The 19,464-nt window shown below is 45.8% G+C and overlaps 1 protein-coding gene across 2 annotated transcripts in view; it reads right to left on the reverse strand.

Moving 5' to 3' along the window:
- Positions 1-2,968: 2,968 nt before the first annotated feature.
- Positions 2,969-19,464, reverse strand: part of PAH (phenylalanine hydroxylase) — a 41,355-nt gene continuing 24,859 nt past the window's right edge. For both annotated transcript variants that reach the window (XM_083462062.1, XM_083462061.1), the window contains exons 6-14: positions 14,228-14,424; positions 13,160-13,295; positions 12,697-12,766; positions 11,482-11,538; positions 10,431-10,526; positions 7,050-7,183; positions 6,141-6,256; positions 4,404-4,949; positions 2,969-3,679 (exon numbers count right to left, since the gene is read on the reverse strand). In XM_083462062.1, coding sequence (XP_083318188.1) covers positions 4,906-4,949; positions 6,141-6,256; positions 7,050-7,183; positions 10,431-10,526; positions 11,482-11,538; positions 12,697-12,766; positions 13,160-13,295; positions 14,228-14,424 — 850 coding nt within the window. In that variant the 3' untranslated portion in view covers positions 2,969-3,679; positions 4,404-4,905. The remainder of the gene's footprint in view (positions 3,680-4,403; positions 4,950-6,140; positions 6,257-7,049; positions 7,184-10,430; positions 10,527-11,481; positions 11,539-12,696; positions 12,767-13,159; positions 13,296-14,227; positions 14,425-19,464) is intronic.

Genomic DNA, 19,464 nt, shown 5'->3' on the forward strand with positions numbered 1-19,464 from the left:
TTAACTCAATGCGTTTGGATAGAGAGCGGGGCAGCAGCGGAGTTATTCCTTGTTTTGTTCTGTTTAAAAGCTGTTCACCCTGTCCTCCCAGTTTCGTTCTTTCTTAACATTGTGAAGAAATGGACAATGAAATTGTGTTTGCGTGTGCGTGTGTGTGTGTGTGTGTGTGTGTGTGTGTGTGTGAATCGTAGAGTTGGAAGGGATGCCTAGGGTCATCTAGCCCAACCCCCTGAAATGCAATAGCAATGCGACGTAGATATCGATAGCAATAAATGTGGATGCTTCTTCCTTAGACAATTCCTGTCCGAGGTGCTGAAACTGCCTCCTAAAAACCCAGTACAGATTCATGCCAAGCTGGTATATATTCCAGCTAACCCGATGTGAGGTGGTGCTAGTTTTCCTCTCGTGACCGGTTGTTAACCTCCGGGATCAAGCCGGATGGAGTCATTCTGAAAAATCTTCTTTTAAATCTATTTATCTTCTTTTTAAACTATATAGGCACCTACAATTAAGCTAGGGGTGGGCAAATATATCACCAGCGGGATATAAATGCCTCTAACTGGGGCTGACTCGAAGACAAAATGAAAGTATTGGGGTGTTTTGTTTTTTTGTCTGTCCTGCTACTAAAAAGACAATGAAATAAAGCTAAATGCCGTGGGGGGGGGGGGTTAGAGGGCCGGACTAGGATCTGAAAGACCAGGGTTCGAATTCCCACGCAGCCATAAAGCGCATAGATGACTTAAGGCCGGTCACTGTCGTTCAGCCTAACCTACCTCACGGGGTCGTTGTGAAGATAAAGTGGGGAGGGGGAGAAGCGTGGATGCCTCATTGAGCTTCTTCGAGGGTAGGGGGAGTATAAATGTAGTGCGTATATAATAGTTAGCGACGAGACTCCTTTAGTTGAAATGTAAGAAGGTTTTTTAGTTCAGCCCTACTGCTTTGTTGGTGATAAAATCAGCCACTTTTAACTGGTCATTTTTAGCAGAAAAGCTATGGAAAGAATCGGTGACATTTTGTCTTTTTAAAAAGTAAGCTGAGTTTATTTTGAAAGCTAGATAGGGGGGAGAGAGACCGAGACAAAGCGATATGCTGTTTTTAGAAGACGTCAGTTCTAAATTAAACAAGCAAACATAAACCCCATGGTATATTTTTATTTCTTGCAGTGGTGTGTATTATTTTATTCCTATCGAGATCTGCTTCGGTGATCCTTGACAGTGAGGTTTTATGTCATGAAAATAACAATAATATACAATAAAAACAGCTATCAGTCTCATCTTCACAGAGTGCGATCTGTGGGCCACTAAAATGCCTAATGGTAATTGTGGAATACAGGCATCATGTTAGATGTTATAGCATGCGCGCCTCCGATTTTTTTTAACGAAAACTCATAACGCTTAGACGTGGGGTGGGGTTAATGACATTTTTACTGTTGATTTTATTGCTTATTGTTCACTTTTCCTTGGATATTGTCTATGTTTTTATTATGGTGCGAACTGCTTTGGTATTCCTTTTGTAAATGAAAAGTGCTACAAAAATCGTTTAAACTAAATGGATGAAATAAGGGTCGTCCAGGAAGAGTCCAGCATTGGGAAGGTGATCCCCGCAATGAAATCGGTACGCATGTCATCGATCAAAAGACCGAGGAAGGATATTCTATCGCAGAATCTTAAGTTCCATGCCTGCAGCGGCGGGGCTCCAGACCCTGAGGTTTTGTGGAAAATGGCTATTTCCACCAGAGACGAGAATTGGTCCAGGAAATCCAAGGAAACTGCAGTCCTGAAGTGCGAATTATCGCGTCTCCCAAACCATCTAATGAACTAAGCGTTTATTTGAATCCCTGGTCCTCCCAGACTTCTACTTGAATTTTGTTGCAATAGCATTGTCCCCCGAGATATAATATAGCTGATCTTTTCGGATATCCCCAAGCTTTCGCTCAAATCAAGACTTCCTCAATGTCTTTTGTCTTCCGTACTACAGCTTTACACACCAGGGGCGCGGATCGAGCCAAGTTCAGCACCGCCATGTCCCGGGAATATCCGCGGAAGGAGCTCCTACTAAGTGGGTTGCAGCTCAACAGGACCATGTCTACTTAGAAGTCAGTCCTATCGAGTTCAGCAGGGCTTACTCCCAGGTAGGCGCCCATAGGGTGCTCTCCGCCTCTTTAAAGCCTTTGATTTAGGCTGGATCCTGCCCAGTGAAATCTGTTCCATTTCCGCGCGCGCGCGCGCGCACACACACACACACACCTTGGCTTGGAGTCCCCTCGATAGCTACGATTACTCACTGCAAATGCATTATGCAAATAGGGAGGAAAATATTTTCCAACAACATCCAAGCGTTGCCTCCCCCTCAGTTGTGGAATAGTCCTAATACTCCCCGGTGCTCAGTTTTTAGCTCTCAAGAGGCCGTTTAAAAGAACTACTGGAAACTGATTTTAGGCGCAGAGGCTCTTCCTCTGACCCCCTGGTAGGGGGACGTTGGTGGCTGTTCAGGAGAGACCTGCTCTCCCCACTGAGCTCAGATCTCTTTGGCTTCCGCTGGGCCTTCCTGTCTAGGGAGAATCCAAGGGAAGCAGCTGCCCCAGCTGTGCAGGGTTTATAGAATTATAGAATGATTGGAAGGGACCACGAGGGTCATCTAGTCCAACCCCCTGTAACGCAGGAATCTTGGATGCAGGGGTGCAGCCAGGCTTCATGTTGGGGGGCAGAACCTCAGCTAGTGAAGTATTTTTCTTGGTTTACTTGATTTAAGGGGGGCAGCTGCGCTATGCCCACGCTTTGATGCTTCTTCATCTCCAACAACTTATTCATGGAGAGAAACTATTTGCACCGCTCCTCTGGGAGGATCCTGGAATCCAATGAAATGCTGACATTTGGGGGGTGGGTGGGGGGCGTGTTAATGTAGGAGAGACTGAAACACCACAAACAGGAACTGAACAGGAAGAGCAAACCATCTCTAATGCATCGTGGGTTTTTAAAAATTGTAATTTATTGATGGTTCAAAATCACATAATCAGCTTTAGCATAGCATTGCAAACAGTTAAAACGACGATATAAACAAACAAACAAGCAAACAAGAACACCAAGTAATTAAAAAAGAAAAAGCTGAGAGAAATAAAAGTTGCAGGTGAGGCTATAGCTGTGTATTACCTAGCAATTTATTGATTGTCATTTCAAAGAAGAAAAATAAACTGCATGAAGCTGCATACAGGTTAAGGACACAAGAAGAGTCTGCTGAGTCAGGACAGAAGCCCATTTAGTCCAGCATCCTGCTCTCACTGGGGCTCAGCAGATGCCCTTGGAAAGCCCACAGACAGGTCCTGAGTGCAACAGTGCTCTGCCCACATGCGATACCCAATCACAGGCATCCTGGCTCTGAAGGTGGACGGCGGAAAATAAATTTGGAGAACAGCCCCCACCATGCTTTGCGTGTGAACTCCTGGATGAAGATGGGCGGCACCCTAAACAACAAAACAAAGGGCAGGATATGTCTGGACCTTCACTGCCAAAAGATCCACTTTAATTCCCAGCTGTGTTTCTACCCAAGACTTTAATGTATAAATCAGATTGGTCCATAGGGAAGGCACAAGTTATAAGATGCAGTAGGTACATAAGAGGTATAGCATGACTAAGTGCAGGCTAAGATGCTGATGATCCCACAAGCAACATGCCCTCTGCAACTTCCTTCGGAAGAGCAGAGTGGATGCAGCTGTTAGTGTGGCAAGTGGCCAGAGTCCTGGGAGTGGGGAAGCAAACAGGATTTCTTTCCAATTGGTTGAGTCTGTGAAGTTTGCCCATGCCAGCTCAGCATCTGATCTACTCTCAGTTGCCTCCCCCGGAGCAGGGGGATCCTCGGAGGAGGCACCAGGGGTGGCCCCACAGCAGAAGATATCTGGCTATAGATACTACTCTTGGAGGCAGGAACGCTTCTGAAAAGCAGTCATTGGAAACCACAGGAGGGGAGCGTGTTCTTTTGCTTGAATTCTAGTTCCAGGCTTCCCACAGGCATCCGGTTGGTTACTGTGAGAATAGGATGCTCTTATTTTCTTATGTAAGGGACGCGGGTTTCACTGTGGGTTAAACCACAGAGCCTAGGACTTGCCAATCAGAAGGTCGGCGGTTAGAATCCCCGTGACGGGGTGAGCTCCCATTGCTCAGTCCCTGCTCCTGCCAACCTAGCAGTTCAAAAGCATGTCAAAGTGCAAGTTGATAAATAGGTACCACTCCAGCGGGAAGGTAAACGGCGTTTCCGTGCACTGCTCTGATTCACCAGAAGCGGCTTAGTCATGCTGGCCACATGTCAGCTCCCTCGGCCAATAAAGCGAGATGAGCGCCGCAACCCCAGAGTCGGTCACGACTGGACCTAATGGTCAGGGGTCCCTTTACCTTTATGTTCTTATGTACTAGTGGTGTCCAATGGCACAGGGTGGAAACATTCTTCTGTTAACCCACTCAGCCACTGGAGCCAGCCCTCCGCTCCCTAGACCACAGGCTCAGACACTTCTTAGGGTCCCAGTTTCACCTCCCCCATCCTGCTCAGATCCTCTCCTAGGTCGTCCCACTCTAACTCAGAGCTCTTCCCATTTCTCTTCAGGAGCCAACCCCAACCCCAACCCCCCATAAAACCTCCCATGAGATTTATGGCTGTGGATTTTTGCAGGGGAACTTGCTGAGACCTTTTGCATGTGCCATATGATATAAATGGAGATTACAGACATCTAAACTATCACCTGCCTTTATTATAACTGCGATGACAAGCACATTAAATATGTATCACATTTCTACATGCTATTAGTTATTGGTAGACTTTCTTTATTTGTTTTTTAAAAGTTTGATATTTGTTTCAGTGTCCAGTACCGTCCCTCCCATGGCTCTTGGAGCCATCAAAAGGCATCTGAGAGCATCTTCACTTGATCTTCTGGAGAGCATTGCAAAGAAGTCCCAACTCATCTGCAAAGAAATGAAGGAAGTCAGCCTTCTGTTTTGCTCTTTCTTTTGCTACAGTTTTATATCCATAGAGCACAATAGAATGTGTACATGGAGTCATTCCCATTTCATCACCTCAATGGCACTAGGTAGACTCAGTGACACAGGTGGCTGTGCATAGATTTGAATCCTGGTCTCCTCAGTCCAAATCCTGCACTCTGCAGAAGCCAGCCTCTGATGAACAGAAGGAGCCAAGAGGGCACAAACTGAATGTACTGGCACCCAAGAAGTCTTAAAACAATGAGTGTTGTTGATAATGTGATATAGGATGAAGAAGAGCATTGCATTTACAAGGAGCAAGAATGGCATCGTCAGGCATGACCGCAGCCCGCTTGACTCTGTTTATCTATTTGCTGCATTTACGTCCTGCCCTTCCTCCCCAATGAGCCCTATCTGGAATCTGGCAGAAGTCTAGCCCTCATTTCACTGTTAAAAAATCCATTTGTAAGCCCATTCAACTCGGAAAATGACAGAAATTTGGCACTGAATGAAATTTGCAGTGGTATCCTGGCATACAGATTTGTGGCCATATCCCAGCAAACAGATATATGGCAAGGCTTGAACCAGGGATTGGCATTGCAGGCAACCGGATTTTGGCGAAATATTAGTTGAAACTCCCCAAGAGACTTTTTGGACTGTGGAACAAATTTCCCTAGGAGTTAGCTCCTTCCGCTTCTCTGACGTGAAAATCTGCTGAAACAGCAATACCTACATGCCACAGAATTAAGCTTTTACTGATGCAGGGTTTTCAACATGTACGGTATATATTGGTGCAAGGGGGGGGGGAATCATGCAAAAGATACAGCAGTCTCAGCTGTTTATTCCCCCTTTTTCATCCCCACCTCTGAGTTTCAACACTTTATGAAATTCTTCAGACCACATCCATACACCACGCGCTTTCCACTGCACCTAACTATGTTTTGTTCAGTGAGGCAGATTTGTCCCCTGCAATGAGATGACCTGTTTTGACTCCCAGTCCCTGAACCACAGCAAACCTCTTAGTGTGCAGCAGGATCTGAAGGCTACATTAAAACTAATGGGGCAGAAACAGATGTGCAAGAGTTGTCTGTGGACACTGAGTCAGACCCATAAAGAACTCAGGGTTTGGGTATTTTCACAGGAAAATCGTTGTATATTAAAATAACAGTTACTTACTGCTGATGGCATCAGCTAAATTCTTGAGCTGCTTTGTGTTGTCCAGAACTTCAATCCGCTCAGTGTACGGGTTGTAACGGACGGAGAACGGACGGGAAATTGTTGAGGCATATTTCCTAAAGGAGAAAACAGAAACTTTGTCGCATTTTTTTATGGATTAATATACTGATTGAGTGAATAATTTGCATCTTGCTGTTCAGCTGAGCAAGCCCTTCGTAGAGACACATGTCTTGAGAAGGGATCAAGGCCCCTCCCTTGATTTGGGATGGAAGATTAAGATTGCAATCCTATCTGGGGTTGCCATATTTCAAAAAGTAAAAACCAGGACAACCCAAAAGTTGTTGAGCTTATTATAGTAAAAGCTAAAATATTTTTTGAGTTTTGGAGCTTCTTAAGGCATTTCTGGCACAATTTAACCCCCGTTGCGGGTTTTCCAGGACACATGCCCAATTTCCGAAAAATAATCCAGGACGCCATTTTCAGAGGCGAATTCCAAGACATGTCCTGGAAAATCAGGATGAATGGCAGCCCTATCCTAGACCCAGTTTCCTGAGAGTTTGCAACATTGAACTTAGTAGGTCTTACCTCTGAGTACACATGCATATGATTGCATTGTATATTTTCATCTCATTTTGCTATCCTACTTTCTGCCCATAGCTTCACATTTCTAGCCCCAGTCAACATGTTCCTTCCCCACCCTTCCAGGTGGCATTTTCTATCTAATACCAGTTTAGATTAACTACAGATAAATGCTGATTTATTCAGTTTATACAAAAGTTTTTGATTCCCAGGGTGGCTGGCAGGTGAGTTTCAAGATGCAGCACTGACCTCTGTGACATTTCTGTATTATACACACATGGAGGGACACTGAATGATCCAACCAAATCCTAACGGAGGTAAAATTATTACCTTAACTTTTGCTTTGCATCTTTGAAGCTTTCAGCAACATAGTAAATGGGCTGGAATTCGGTGACAGGATATTTTTGAACTGCTGTCCTTTCCAAATTGAGAGGTTCAATGGCAGGCTTATTTGATAAGCAATACTAAAGAGAAAAAAGCAGATAGGTTTTAATTTTAAATAAAAGTTATAATATAGATATAGATATAGATTTCCCTTCTTGTGGTAGAACCTCAAAGCAGTTTACAATGAAAATTAACATGACCAATATATTATAAATATTAGTATCATTATTATTACTGTCATACAACAGGAGGGCAAGCTTTTTAACTCTAATTATTATTTCTAACAGCAAACTCCTTGTGGTAAATGCCACAAGGATGGTAACCAAGCAGGAGGGAAATATCAGCAGGCCTGAGGTTCACAGAAGTTCAAGAAATCAGAACAAAACAAAACAAGGAGACAAAAATCTTTATAAAACAAGGACCAGTCCACCCAGAACTGAGCAGCCTTCATCCTACTACTACTGATAGAGGCATTATGCCTCTGAATACCAGTTGATGAGAATCACAGCTGACCCACACCCTGCATGCAGGTTTCTCACAGGCATCTGGTTGGCCACTGTGAGAACAGACACACAAGATAGAATCATAGAGTTGGAAGAGACCACAAGGGGCATCGAGTCCAACCCCCTGCCAAGCAGGAAACACCATCAGAGCAGTGGCGTAGCGTGGGTTGTCAGCACCCGGGGCAAGGCAAGTAATTTGCGCCCCCTAACCCGTGGATTTGCGCCCCCTAACCCTAACCCCAGATGTTGCGCCCGGTGCGGCCGGCCCCCCCTGCACCCCCCACGCTACGCCACTGCATCAGAGCACTCCTGACATATGGTTGTCAAGCCTCTGCTTAAAGACCCCCAAAGTAGGAGACTCCACCACACTCCTTGGCAGCAAATTCCACTGTCAAACAGCTCTTACTGTCAGGAAGTTCTTCCTAATGTTTAGGTGGAATCTTCTTTCTTGTAGTTTGAATCCATTGCTCCGTGTCCGCTTCTCTGGAGCAGCAGAAAACAACCTTTCTCCCTCCTCTATGTGACATCCTTTTATATATTTGAACATGGCTACCATATCACCCCTTAACCTCCTCTTCTCCAGGCTAAACATGCCCAGCTCCCTTAGCCGTTCCTCATAAGGCATCGTTTCCAGGCCTTTGACCATTTTGGTTGCCCTCCTCTGGACACGTTCCAGTTTGTCAGTGTCCTTCTTGAACTGTGGTGCCCAGAACTGGACACAGTACTCCAGGTGAGGTCTGACCAGAGCAGAATACAGTGGCACTATTACTTCCCTTGATCTAGATGCTATACTCCTATTGCTGCAGCCCAGAATTGCATTGGCTTTTTAGCTGCCGCGTCACACTGTTGGCTCATGTCAAGTTTGTGGTCAACCAAGACTCCTAGATCCTTTTCACATGTACTGCTCTCAAGCCAGGTGTCACCCATCTTGTATTTGTGCCTCTCATTTTTTTTGCCCAAGTGCAATACTTCACATTTCTCCCTGTTAAAATTCATCTTGTTTGTTTTGGCCCAGTTCTCTAATCTGTCAAGGTCGTTTTGAAGTGTGATCCTGTCCTCTGGGGTGTTAGCCACCCCTCCCAGTTTGGTGTCATCTGCAAATTTGATCAGGAGGCCCTTGAGTCCATCATCCAAGTCATTGATAAAGATGTTGAATAAGACCGGGCCCAAGACAGAACCCTGTGGCACCCCACTAGTCACTCTTCTCCAGGATGAAGAGGAACCATTGATGAGCACCCTTTGGGTTCGGTCAGTCAGCCAGTTACAAATCCACTGGGTGGTTGCATAGTCAAGACCGCATTTTACCAGCTTCTTTACCAGAATATCATGGGGCACCTGGACTAGACTGGCCTTTGGTCTGATTCAGCAAGGCTTTTCTTAGGTTCTTGTGTAGAGCAAACATTAGAAGAGAAAAAACAGAAGAGGGCCCCTGATTGCCATGTTCTATTGCCACTGTTGGAGATAGTATACTTTTGAATTCCAGGTGCTGGAAATCATAGGAGGGGAGAGTGCTGTTGTGCTCAAGTCCTGTTTATGTAGGCATCTGCTTGGCCACTGTGAGAACACGATGCTTGACTAGATGTGTGCCCCCTGGTGGCCTCATCCAGCAAGCTCTTCTGATGTTCTCATTGCAATGTTTAGTTGCAGGCCCTGCTCACTCTTTCCACTAGTAAAGGACCCCTGACCATGAGGTCCAGTCGTGACCAACTCTGGGGTTGCGGCGCTCATCTCGCTTTATTGGCCGAAGGAGCCGGCGTTTGTCTGCAGACAGCTTCCGGGTCATGTGGCCAGCATGACTAAGCTGTTTCTGGCAAACCAGAGCAGCGCACGGAAACGCCATTTCCTGGAGTGGTACCAATTTATCTACTTGCACATGACGTGCTTTCGAACTGCTAGGTTGTCAGGAGCAGGGACCGAGCAACAGGAGCTCACCCCGTCGCGAGGATTCGAACCGCCAACCTTCTGATCGGCAAGTCCTAGGTTCTGTGGTTTAACCCACAGCGCCACCCGCGTCCCTACTCTTTCCAGTAACAAGGGTTGTATTCTCTTTCTTACTGATACCCCTTAACGCTGGAAGCAGGACAGGGTCCCTATTATATGTTATACACACAGGTCCTAATCTAGCTCCATTCACATGCAACTAGCATGGAGCACACACAAAGGGCCCGACTTATTTGTTGAGTGAGTGCAGGGCTCCTTGCCCATCTCTGGAAGATTATAAGACTTAGAGTCATGGAGTTGGAAGGGACATGGGTGATCTAGCCCACCCCCTGCCATTCAGGGATCTTTTTGCCCAATGCAGGGGTTCAAACCCACAACCCTGAGATTAAGAGTCTCATGCTTTACTGACCAAGGTACATACAAAGCAGACCTACATAAATACGTTTTTTCAATTTTTTAAAATACAGGGGTACCTCGGGTTACAGACACTTCAGGTTATAGACCAGGCATAGGCATACTCGGCCCTACAGATGTTTGGGACTGCAATTCCCATTATCCCTGACCACTGGTCCTGTTAGCTAGGGATGATAGGAATTGTAGTCCCAAACATCTGGAGGGCCAGAGTTTGCCTATGGCTGTTATAGATGCTTCAGGTTACAAACTCTGCTAACCCAGAAATATTGCCTTGGGTTAAGAACTTTACTTCAGGATGAGAACAGAAATCGCATGGCGGCGGCGGGAGGCCCCATTAGTTAAAGTGGTACCTCAGGTTAAGAACAGTTTCAGATTAAGAACAGACCTCCAGAACGAATTAAGTTCTTAACCCGAGGTACCACTGTACAAGATTTGATTTGCAGAAATAAGAACAACTGTAGATTTGTACCTGTAATTCTCCAAATGACGACAGCAGCCCTGCTCCGTATGCCTTTATCTCATTGCCCTCTTTACACAGTCCAAATTCCACAGTAAACCAATAAACCTGGCATAAAGGAAAGTGCAAAGATTATATTTCTTGTGCATGAACTCCCAGATGATCCCATTAATGTGGCTATGAGCCAAATAAAGGGTGGGAGGTACCATGATGGAAAACTACAGGGATGGCTGAATTTTCAAACTTGGGGCTTCAGAACCATTATCATTTCATAAATGAAGGTATTTTGCCAAGTGTGGTTTCTCAAACCTCTGCTTTCCAACAGACAGCTCATCACCACTTCCATTTTGCAACCAGGACACAGAAGGATAATTTGTTATCCATGAATAAAGCACTGGGAATGGACACACATGACCTGCCAAAACTCTCCCATCTGCACAATTATTAAAGATAAAGGAATCCTAATGTTGAAGCCCAGCCCCCAAATGAGAACATCATAGAGGTAGAAGGAAGAAGCCCATTCCAGAGATCAACTGCTAATACGCAGGTTGCGGTATATTGCAACCAGAGTGGCAGGCTCTGCAAGAACAGACGCCACATTTAAGCCAGGGCGGGCATAACTAATATGGTGCTCTGCAGAAGTTGCTGGACTACAGCTCTCATCATCTTTGGCCATCGACCATGCTAGCTAGGGCTAATGGCATTTGTAGTTTAGCAACATCTGGAAGTTGCCACATTGACTAACGGGAGACGGAAGAGAGAGGCACATGCTCTACATCTGGCCAAAGGACCCAGATCTCAGGTTCTGATCTACATGCAGAAGGGCTCAGAGTTCAAATGCCTGGCATTTTCTGTTTGTATAAGATTTTGGCCTTAAACTGGATCAATATAATAGTCCATATTTTAAACATTTTCTCTATCTACAAAATGAAACTATTATTTTACAGGGGGATTTCAAGAGTATTCTGCATCCACCAAGCAGGAGCTGTCATTCTGAATCTGGTGCTGGATCAAACTGGGGGGGGGGGGGGCGGGACGGATGGCCCCTGAATTCTAGAGTTACCGTAGCAAGTTTCTCAATGTATTCATCTGGAGCACCCAGAGAAGCCAATCCGATTTCCTGTAAAAATGAAAGATGGTTGTTTTCAGTTGTTCTTTTTTCTAAAAAGCATTCCCCACCCCCAGTTTGTTTGTTTGTTTGTTTGTTTTGTGTGGGAAGCACAAGAGCCAAAATTAATTTGGGCAAAAAAATTAAGGAGACTTTCTTTCTTAGTTATTAATGAATAATTCCACCACTCCCCTCCTGATTATGAATCGTTATGAGTTCATATAGGTAGGTGGGTTTTAGGAAGAAGAAAACTCAAAGTGTAAAAGTATGTCGTTTTCATAGCTGATGGCATTTCAACTAAATTCAAGGTGTTGGTACTAACATATAAGGTCCTATACAGCTCACGACCAGGTTATCTGAGAGACTGCCTTACCCCTTCTAAGAGTTTCTCCTATTGATGGGGCTTGGGTTTTTAACTGTTTCAGTGTACATCACCTTGAGATGGTTGTATAGCAGGTGGTTAATAAATCAGTGACAATGATGATAACAACAACATAACATTAATGAGGCAACTTTTAAAGATCGAGCGAAAACTCAAATTTTTTAAAAAAATCTAATTTAAATTCTGAAATGTTACTGAATCTCAAAGTCATGCAAAATGTGATTTTAGGTCTAAGTGACACATCAAAGAAGATAGTTTCAGGAGCATACCCACCACAAAAATCAGTAGTGAACAAATTGTGCAAGTTTATTAAGGCACAATCCACAAACAGATCATTTCATCTGTACGCTGTACTGTTTTTAACACTGATTGGGAGCCGCCCAGAGTGGCTGGGGAAACTCAGCCAGATGGGCGGGGTATAAATAATAAATTATTATTATTATTATATTATTATTATCTCAGAAGCAAATGAAAAGTTATTTTGCTGTGTTTCCCCCTGGGGGAAGATTTCAGTCTTAATCAGGGCTTTTTTTCATCCAGAACTCAGTTCCAGCACCTCTCAGGTGGGCACCATTGCCATTATAAGAAAACAAGGGAGGTGTTCGTGGTGAGTTCCAGCACCACTTTTTCTAGAAAAACAGCGCTGGTTTTAATCCTAGAAACTCAATCCTTTGGCAACAATATCTGGAGTGTTTGTGCTTCTCTAGATTCTGTATGATGCTTTTTGATTATTTTCTGAAAGGTGTTGTCTGTCGGTTGACATCTCTTTTTTTAAGGGTTCTACTTACTTGAGAAAACTGAGCAAAGCTGGGATCAGCAAACAGAGGGACATGTCCTAGGAGTTCGTGGCAAACATCACTAGAAGAAAAGCAGTATGAATTAACCCAGAGTGTGGAAAACACTGTTCACACTTTGAACACAAGGAGAAAAGGCTTGAAGTTGCCCATCAATCACAGTAAGCAACTGGACTGCAGACTGAGCAGGTACACACCACACCTGGCCCCAGCCTTTCCCACTACTGTGAGATGGGTCGTGCGTCTATTTCAATCACAGCCATTCTTTCTAAACCTGCATCTCTACATAAAATTTGGCACATGTAAATCTTACGCAAATCAGCCCCTCTTTTGTACCCGATATATTTCTTCCTTTATTGGCCACCCTGATTTCATAAGGTGCTATGCACATTTTAAAAAAACGAACAAACCACAAAAACCAAAACATGGCCTTTCACTTTATTGGCCAAATACTTACGGTTCTGGCGTGTACATTGGACGCGATGAATGGCGGATGTATTGAGTAGAGTGAAACACCCTGAACGCCAAGCCAGCCAAAAAATCCCGGGAAGACAGCAGGCCAGCTACAGGACGCAGGCGGAATCCAGTGCAGCCTTTAAAGAACAGCGGAGCTCTGCATTACAAACTAGCTGGATGGCCATCTGCCATGGATGCATTAGCTGAGATTCCTGCATTGCAGGGGGTTGGACTAGATGACCCTTGGGGCTCCTTCCAACTCTACAATTCTTCAGTTCGATGGGTGAAATCACTTTGGCACTTGTACAAAATGCAGGAAGCTGCCTTTTACTGAGTCTTAGCATTGGTCCATCTAGCTCAGCACCAGGGGAAGCCAATGTAGTGCCCTCCAAATGTTGCTGGACTACAACTCCCATCATCCCTGGGCATTGGTGGTGTTGGCTGAGGCTGATGGGAGTTGTAGTCCAATAACATCTGGAGGGGATCACATGGGCTACCTCTGGTCTACACCAATTGGCAAGGGGTCTCCAGGATTTCAGACAGAGGTCTCTCCAAGGCCCTTCCTGGAGATGCTGAGGATTGAATCTGGGACCTTTTGGGTGCAAACCACATACTCTACCACTGAGCTAAAGCCCTTCTCATTTATGGATCATTTATGCAATAAAATCCTATGCAGGGTTACACAGAAGTTAAGTCTCATTGAATTTTCAGAACTGTGGGAATCGTTGGGTTTAATGTGGATAGGATTGCAGCCTTAGTACATTCAAATACAGTGGTACCTTGGGTTACATACGCTTCAGGTTACATACGGTTCAGGTTACAGACTCCACTAACCCAGAAATATTACCTCGGGTTAAGAACTTTGTTTCAGGATGAGAACAGAAATCGTGCAGCGGCGGCGCAGCGGCAGCAGGAGGCCCCATTAGCTAAAGTGGTGCTTCAGGTTAAGAACAGTTTCAGACCTCCAGAACGAATTAAGTTCTTAACCCGAGGTACCACTGTATTAGGATCACAGTTATAGCAATTATGTTGACGATGTCGGATATTGGATCTTCACACCTTTACTTACTTTTCAAGAAGTTTGAGACATCTTCCAGCTGTGGGATGTTGTCTTCTTCATAGCCACAGTATTTCTCCAGGAGAGGGAAGACATGATTGTGTTCATAACAAGCGTGGGTGGGATACAGAGTCTTCAGCTCCCTGAAGACTGTTCCCCATGTTCTCTTCTCTTCCTCGGTGTATGTCACTCTGGGGATTGGCTGCCCACTAGAAAAAAAGAGGAAAAGGCAGTTAGCTTAAAGCTATTGCATGAATGCACCCCATTCCTATTAACACCAGCACCAAGTAAGGTGCCTTTAATCACTGTATAGAAGAGGAGATTGCAGGTGTGGCCTCCAAGGCCCTCAAGGAAACATATCTGACTCCCTTGGATCATCACAACAACTCAGTGAGGCAGGTGCCAGTGTGCTCACTGGTACTTCCTGTAGGTCTCAGCAAATATACATTTCATGATATGCCATGCCCCCACAGCAGCCATTTTGTGTTTAGCCACATCCCAGCGGCAGCCATTTTGTGCATGGCACCCACAACGCTTTCTCAAAATTCCGAATGTGACTTGAAAAGATGGGCCACCTCAGCCATGAGGTAACTCTTTCTTGTAGAAAACAGCACCGACCTTATGCACAAATAAACAAGCAAGCATAGCTTGGAGTCATGGAATGGTGAGGCAAGGTAACACACAGGGGCAGCAGAGCAGACCTCCAAGAAATACATCGCCCACTGCAGCTCCCGCTGCTACGCCGTGCTCCTTTGAGGTAAGTTCTGCTGCCTCCTTAGCAACCCCCCATCCGAATGCCACCTTGATGGCAGCCTCTCAGGGAAGAAGAGGTGCTACTAGTGTCCTTCCACCCCAATGAAGGAAATGGCAATGGCTGTCCTCTGCAGTCTCCTCAGGACTGCACCCACCTGGTGTGATTCAGAGTGGTCCCCTTTCCCTTCACAATGGAGGCATTGTGGGAAATTCTAATGGCAGCTGGATTTGGCTACCTGTTGCTGCCTGGAGTTGCCAGGCTGGGAAAATACATTTAAATGGGGGGCAGGGTGGACCCTAAAAGGCTGCTGGGCCCCTGGCATGCATTCTGGGTGCTGATGCCAACCGTGCCCCCCCAAACAATAACAGTATCCCTCAAAAGGCAGCTTGTTACCAGCAGTGGCGTAGCGTGGGGCCGGCCGCACGGGGCGCAACATCTGGGGGGCGCGCTCGCACTCACAGCGCTAAAATCCACAGGTTAGAGGGCGCAAATTACTTGCCTTGCCCCGGGTGCTGACAACCCACGCTACGCCACTGGTTACCAGCAAAGAAAGTGGGGACTTGTGTGTACAACACAAACATGGACACAGCCAACTCCAAGAGGCCCAGATTCCTCCGAGGCCCCCAGTAACAGATGTGAGGGGGCTGCCCTCCCCAGAAAAGCTGGTAGTCATTGCATGGTGTGTGTGCACCATGTCTTGTGACTGAATATGTGGGGTGGGGTTTAGCTGCCCCCCATATTTTGGCACGCCTGAGCATTGACCCTTCTTACCAAGCACATTCAGCTCCGAAAACCACAGCGACACGCACCCCCATCTCCTGCCTCATTTTTCATTCTACAGGCAGAAGGACTGGGCCTTTTGTCCTGTTCTCACTCCACACAGCTCTCGTAATCTGGATAAGCGCTGATCTGATATATAAGCCATGCTATAGCCGCAGAGGACTGGCCATAGGATCAAGGGGCTGTCTTAGCTCTCCCCTCAGATCTCCCCTGGCCCTAAAACTCTGCGGCCCTCAGAGTCAGCTCAGTTAATGGCTCAGCAGGAACAGCAAATCTGTCTCTGCCCTCCATACAGTTAGCGCGCTGTCAGTCTGGCTCTGCCTCGAACGAGAAGGGAGTCCTTTGACCTGCTTCACTTTATTGCCTTGACATTAAAGCGGAGGGAGGCTGATTCTTCAGAAAATAATTTCAAAAATGGACAGGCGGCCCTCCCCAAATCAAAGAGTCTTTTCCAGCAATTTAATAGGGTTTGAGGCGCTGCTGGGATAATGCGAGGGATTTCTAGAGCTCCAGGCTCTTTGTCGAAATACAAGCGATACCCCACCATTCCCTACCCCCTTCGTTTTAGCTGGAGCTTGATGGCAGCCCCCCAATAATTGTGCAATTTTCTGTGTCTCTGCACCAGTCCTCCTTGATCTCTGGAGCTTTAAACGTGATTTTGAATTAGAGGGAGGGGGAACCGGGACCACTGTGGTTTCTATAGCATTGACCTTTTCTAATTAATCCTTAGGCCACCTTCATGGGCCCAGAGAAAAGAGCAGAGGCTTAAGGCACCGCCAGACACCAATTTGAAAGCTGCCAAGATCAATAGACTAGTGCTCAGGGTGGCAGGTGAGGTGGGGAAGGGGAAGGGGAGGGAAACTGGGATGCAAGAGGGGAGGAGATAAGCATGAATGCCTGAGGGTGGTGGAAAAAAATGGGGCTCGCAGAGCGCCATCCTAAATTGTCCATCCTTTTCTGTGTGGGCCTTGGGAATGCTACCATTTCACTTTCACAACTTCTACGATATCTTGCTTTAATCTGTTTTATCTATCTAACTATCATCTATCTATCTAGAGATATCTATGCTGCTTTTCACCAGAAGTGGTCATTGGGGCACTTCACAGCAAAATAAGGCAATATAAAACATAGTAACATAATAAACAAGCACACTATGAATGATTTTCATAATATACATTCCTTGGTTATACAGAGATAATTTTTTTAAAGGAGGGGAAAAGCAGGGTAGGGTTGAAGGGGGGAAATCATTTCTATCCATGTTAACATTGCTACCTGAGACTCTTTTAAGGCTCAACAGGAAATTATGGGGCTCATGGCAGCTATAGTCACATTCATGATATACATTTAAAGCACACTGAAAACACATGACTTCCACCAAAGAATCTTGGGAACTGTAGCTTACCCCTCCACAAAGTACTCAGCTCAGTCAGTAGAACATGAGACTCTTAATTTCAAGGTCGTGGGTTCAAGCCCCACGTTGGACAAAAAGATTCCTGCATTGCAGGCAGTCAGACTAGACGTGGTCCCTTCCAACTCCACAATTCTATAGTTCTACAGTTCCCAGAATTCTTTGAGGGAGGCCATCTGCTTTAAATGCATGCTTTAGTCCAAACCACCTGGGGGGCATCCAGTTGGTGAAGGCAGGTCTAGAGTTTGCAAGGTCCATTTGCATTGCCCTTCACAATGAACAGAGGAGTTGGGTATTGGTGAGGAACTCACATCCATCTGCCACTCTCAAGGGGCTTGGAATTAGCAACAGACTCACACAGGTAGGTCACTGGGCCCTGGCATTTACCTGCCTTGGCCGACTTCTTCGGTGTGATACTGGAGTCCTGCTCTTGGGAGCAGCCAAGTGATGGGGCAGATCCAGTGTGCCTGCTGGCTTCCACCTCTGATGAGAAAGATGGTTGGCGGCCATCTTTACGAAGAGAATCCTACCCTAAGGAAACCTGCAAACCAGGACAGGAGTGCCTATGCCTCTCATGAACAGCAGAGAAGGGTAAAGGGGCAATGGGAAGGGATGGTGGAAGCAGGACAGAGGTTGGCAAGGACCCTTTAGAGAGGTGTTGCGTAAAATCAGTTCTAGATGAATATTGTCTCTTCAGCCCATCCCATACAAAACAGTGGAGGGGAAGCAAGCCATTAAAAAATTCACAATGCAGCTGGGCCAGGAATGACAGTCACAGAGGATGAGATCAAGACCACGAGTGATGAATTATTCCAATGCTGTTTACAGCTTCTACTTTAATGTACATTGTGCGCATTCCCCGTCTCTCCCCTGTTTAATGGCAGGAGCATAAGAGGCACTGCTTCATTTGGCGCTTGGGGCTTTGTAGTTGCCTCTGATGCTGCGAGTGCCATTAAATAACAAAGCTTTGCGAGGCCAGAGCTTGGTCCTCATCTGAATCCAATTGATTTCCGGTAAGCTGCAATTTTAGGATAAATGCAGTCAAAGGAGGATTTAAGCACAGAGAGGAAAGGAAAGCCAGCAAGGGAAAATAAACACTTTGGGGGAAAGAATTGGTTTGGTGAAAAGGTTCCTGGCCAATTTCATCTGGACTGTCAGACAGTTCAGATTTGGTGCTGTGATTGAGCCCTGAGTCCACTTGGCAGTGCTCCGATTTCCCCATCTCGCTTTTAATTTAGCAGCAAACCATCCCCCCTAGAACATTGCAGGTTTGATCCCTGTATGGGGCAGCTGCATAATCCTGCACTGCAGGGTTGGACTAGATGATCCTCAAGGTCCCTTCCAACTCTGCCATTCGATGATTCTGTGTGTTCAAGTGGGTGGCATTCAACCTCTTGTATATGCTACCCATGGAAAATAAGTTGCCTTTCTACTCAAAGACAGCCAGCAAGTGATGGTACAGGTTAAACAGAGTCATTTATCCATCGTGATCCTTCTTTGGATAGTTCACAAAGTACACTAAAGTTAGCATATAGTTATGAAACACACTTGAACATTAGTGTGAATCTCTGCCTGTGCACCCACCGAACAGATGGCTAACTATGCTTATTTGTTGTTCATTTGGAAGTGAGTTGGGAAATGTTTAAAATACAGTAGTACCTCGGGTTACATACGCTTCAGGTTACATACGCTTCAGGTTACAGACTCCGCTAACCCAGAAATAGTGCCTCGAATTAAGAACTTTGCTTCAGGATGAGAACACAAATCGTGCTCTGGCGGCACGGCGACAGTGGGAGGCCCCATTAGCTAAAGTGGTGCTTCAGGTTAAGAACAGTTTCAGGTTAAGAACGGACCTCTGGAACGAATTAAGTTCTTAACCCGAGTGTCCACTGTATATATATATATGAGGGGAGGAGGGAGGGAACATGCATGAACACAGGGCTCATCTATGTAGCATCAAGCCACACTTTGGTGTTCACAGAATCATAGAAATGTAGAAATGTTGGAAGGGAGCCCAATGGTCACCTAGTCTGACCCCCTGCAATGCAGGAATCCCAACTAAAGCATCCATGATAGATGGCCACCCAACCTTTGCTGAGGGAGTCCATTCCACTGTCAAACAACTCTTACTGTCAGAATGTTCTTGCTGACATTTATTTGGGATCTCCTTTCTTGCAACTTGAAGCCATTGGCTTGGGCCCTGCCCTCCAGAGCAGGAGGAAACAAGCCTGCCCCCATCCTCCATGTGACAGCCCTTTAGATATTTTAAGATGGCTACCATATCTCCTCTCAGTCTCCTCTTCTCCA

The sequence above is a fragment of the Podarcis liolepis genome (genome assembly GCF_965112155.1).
Source record: "Podarcis liolepis genome assembly, chromosome: 10".
Lineage (NCBI taxonomy): Eukaryota > Metazoa > Chordata > Lepidosauria > Squamata > Lacertidae > Podarcis > Podarcis liolepis.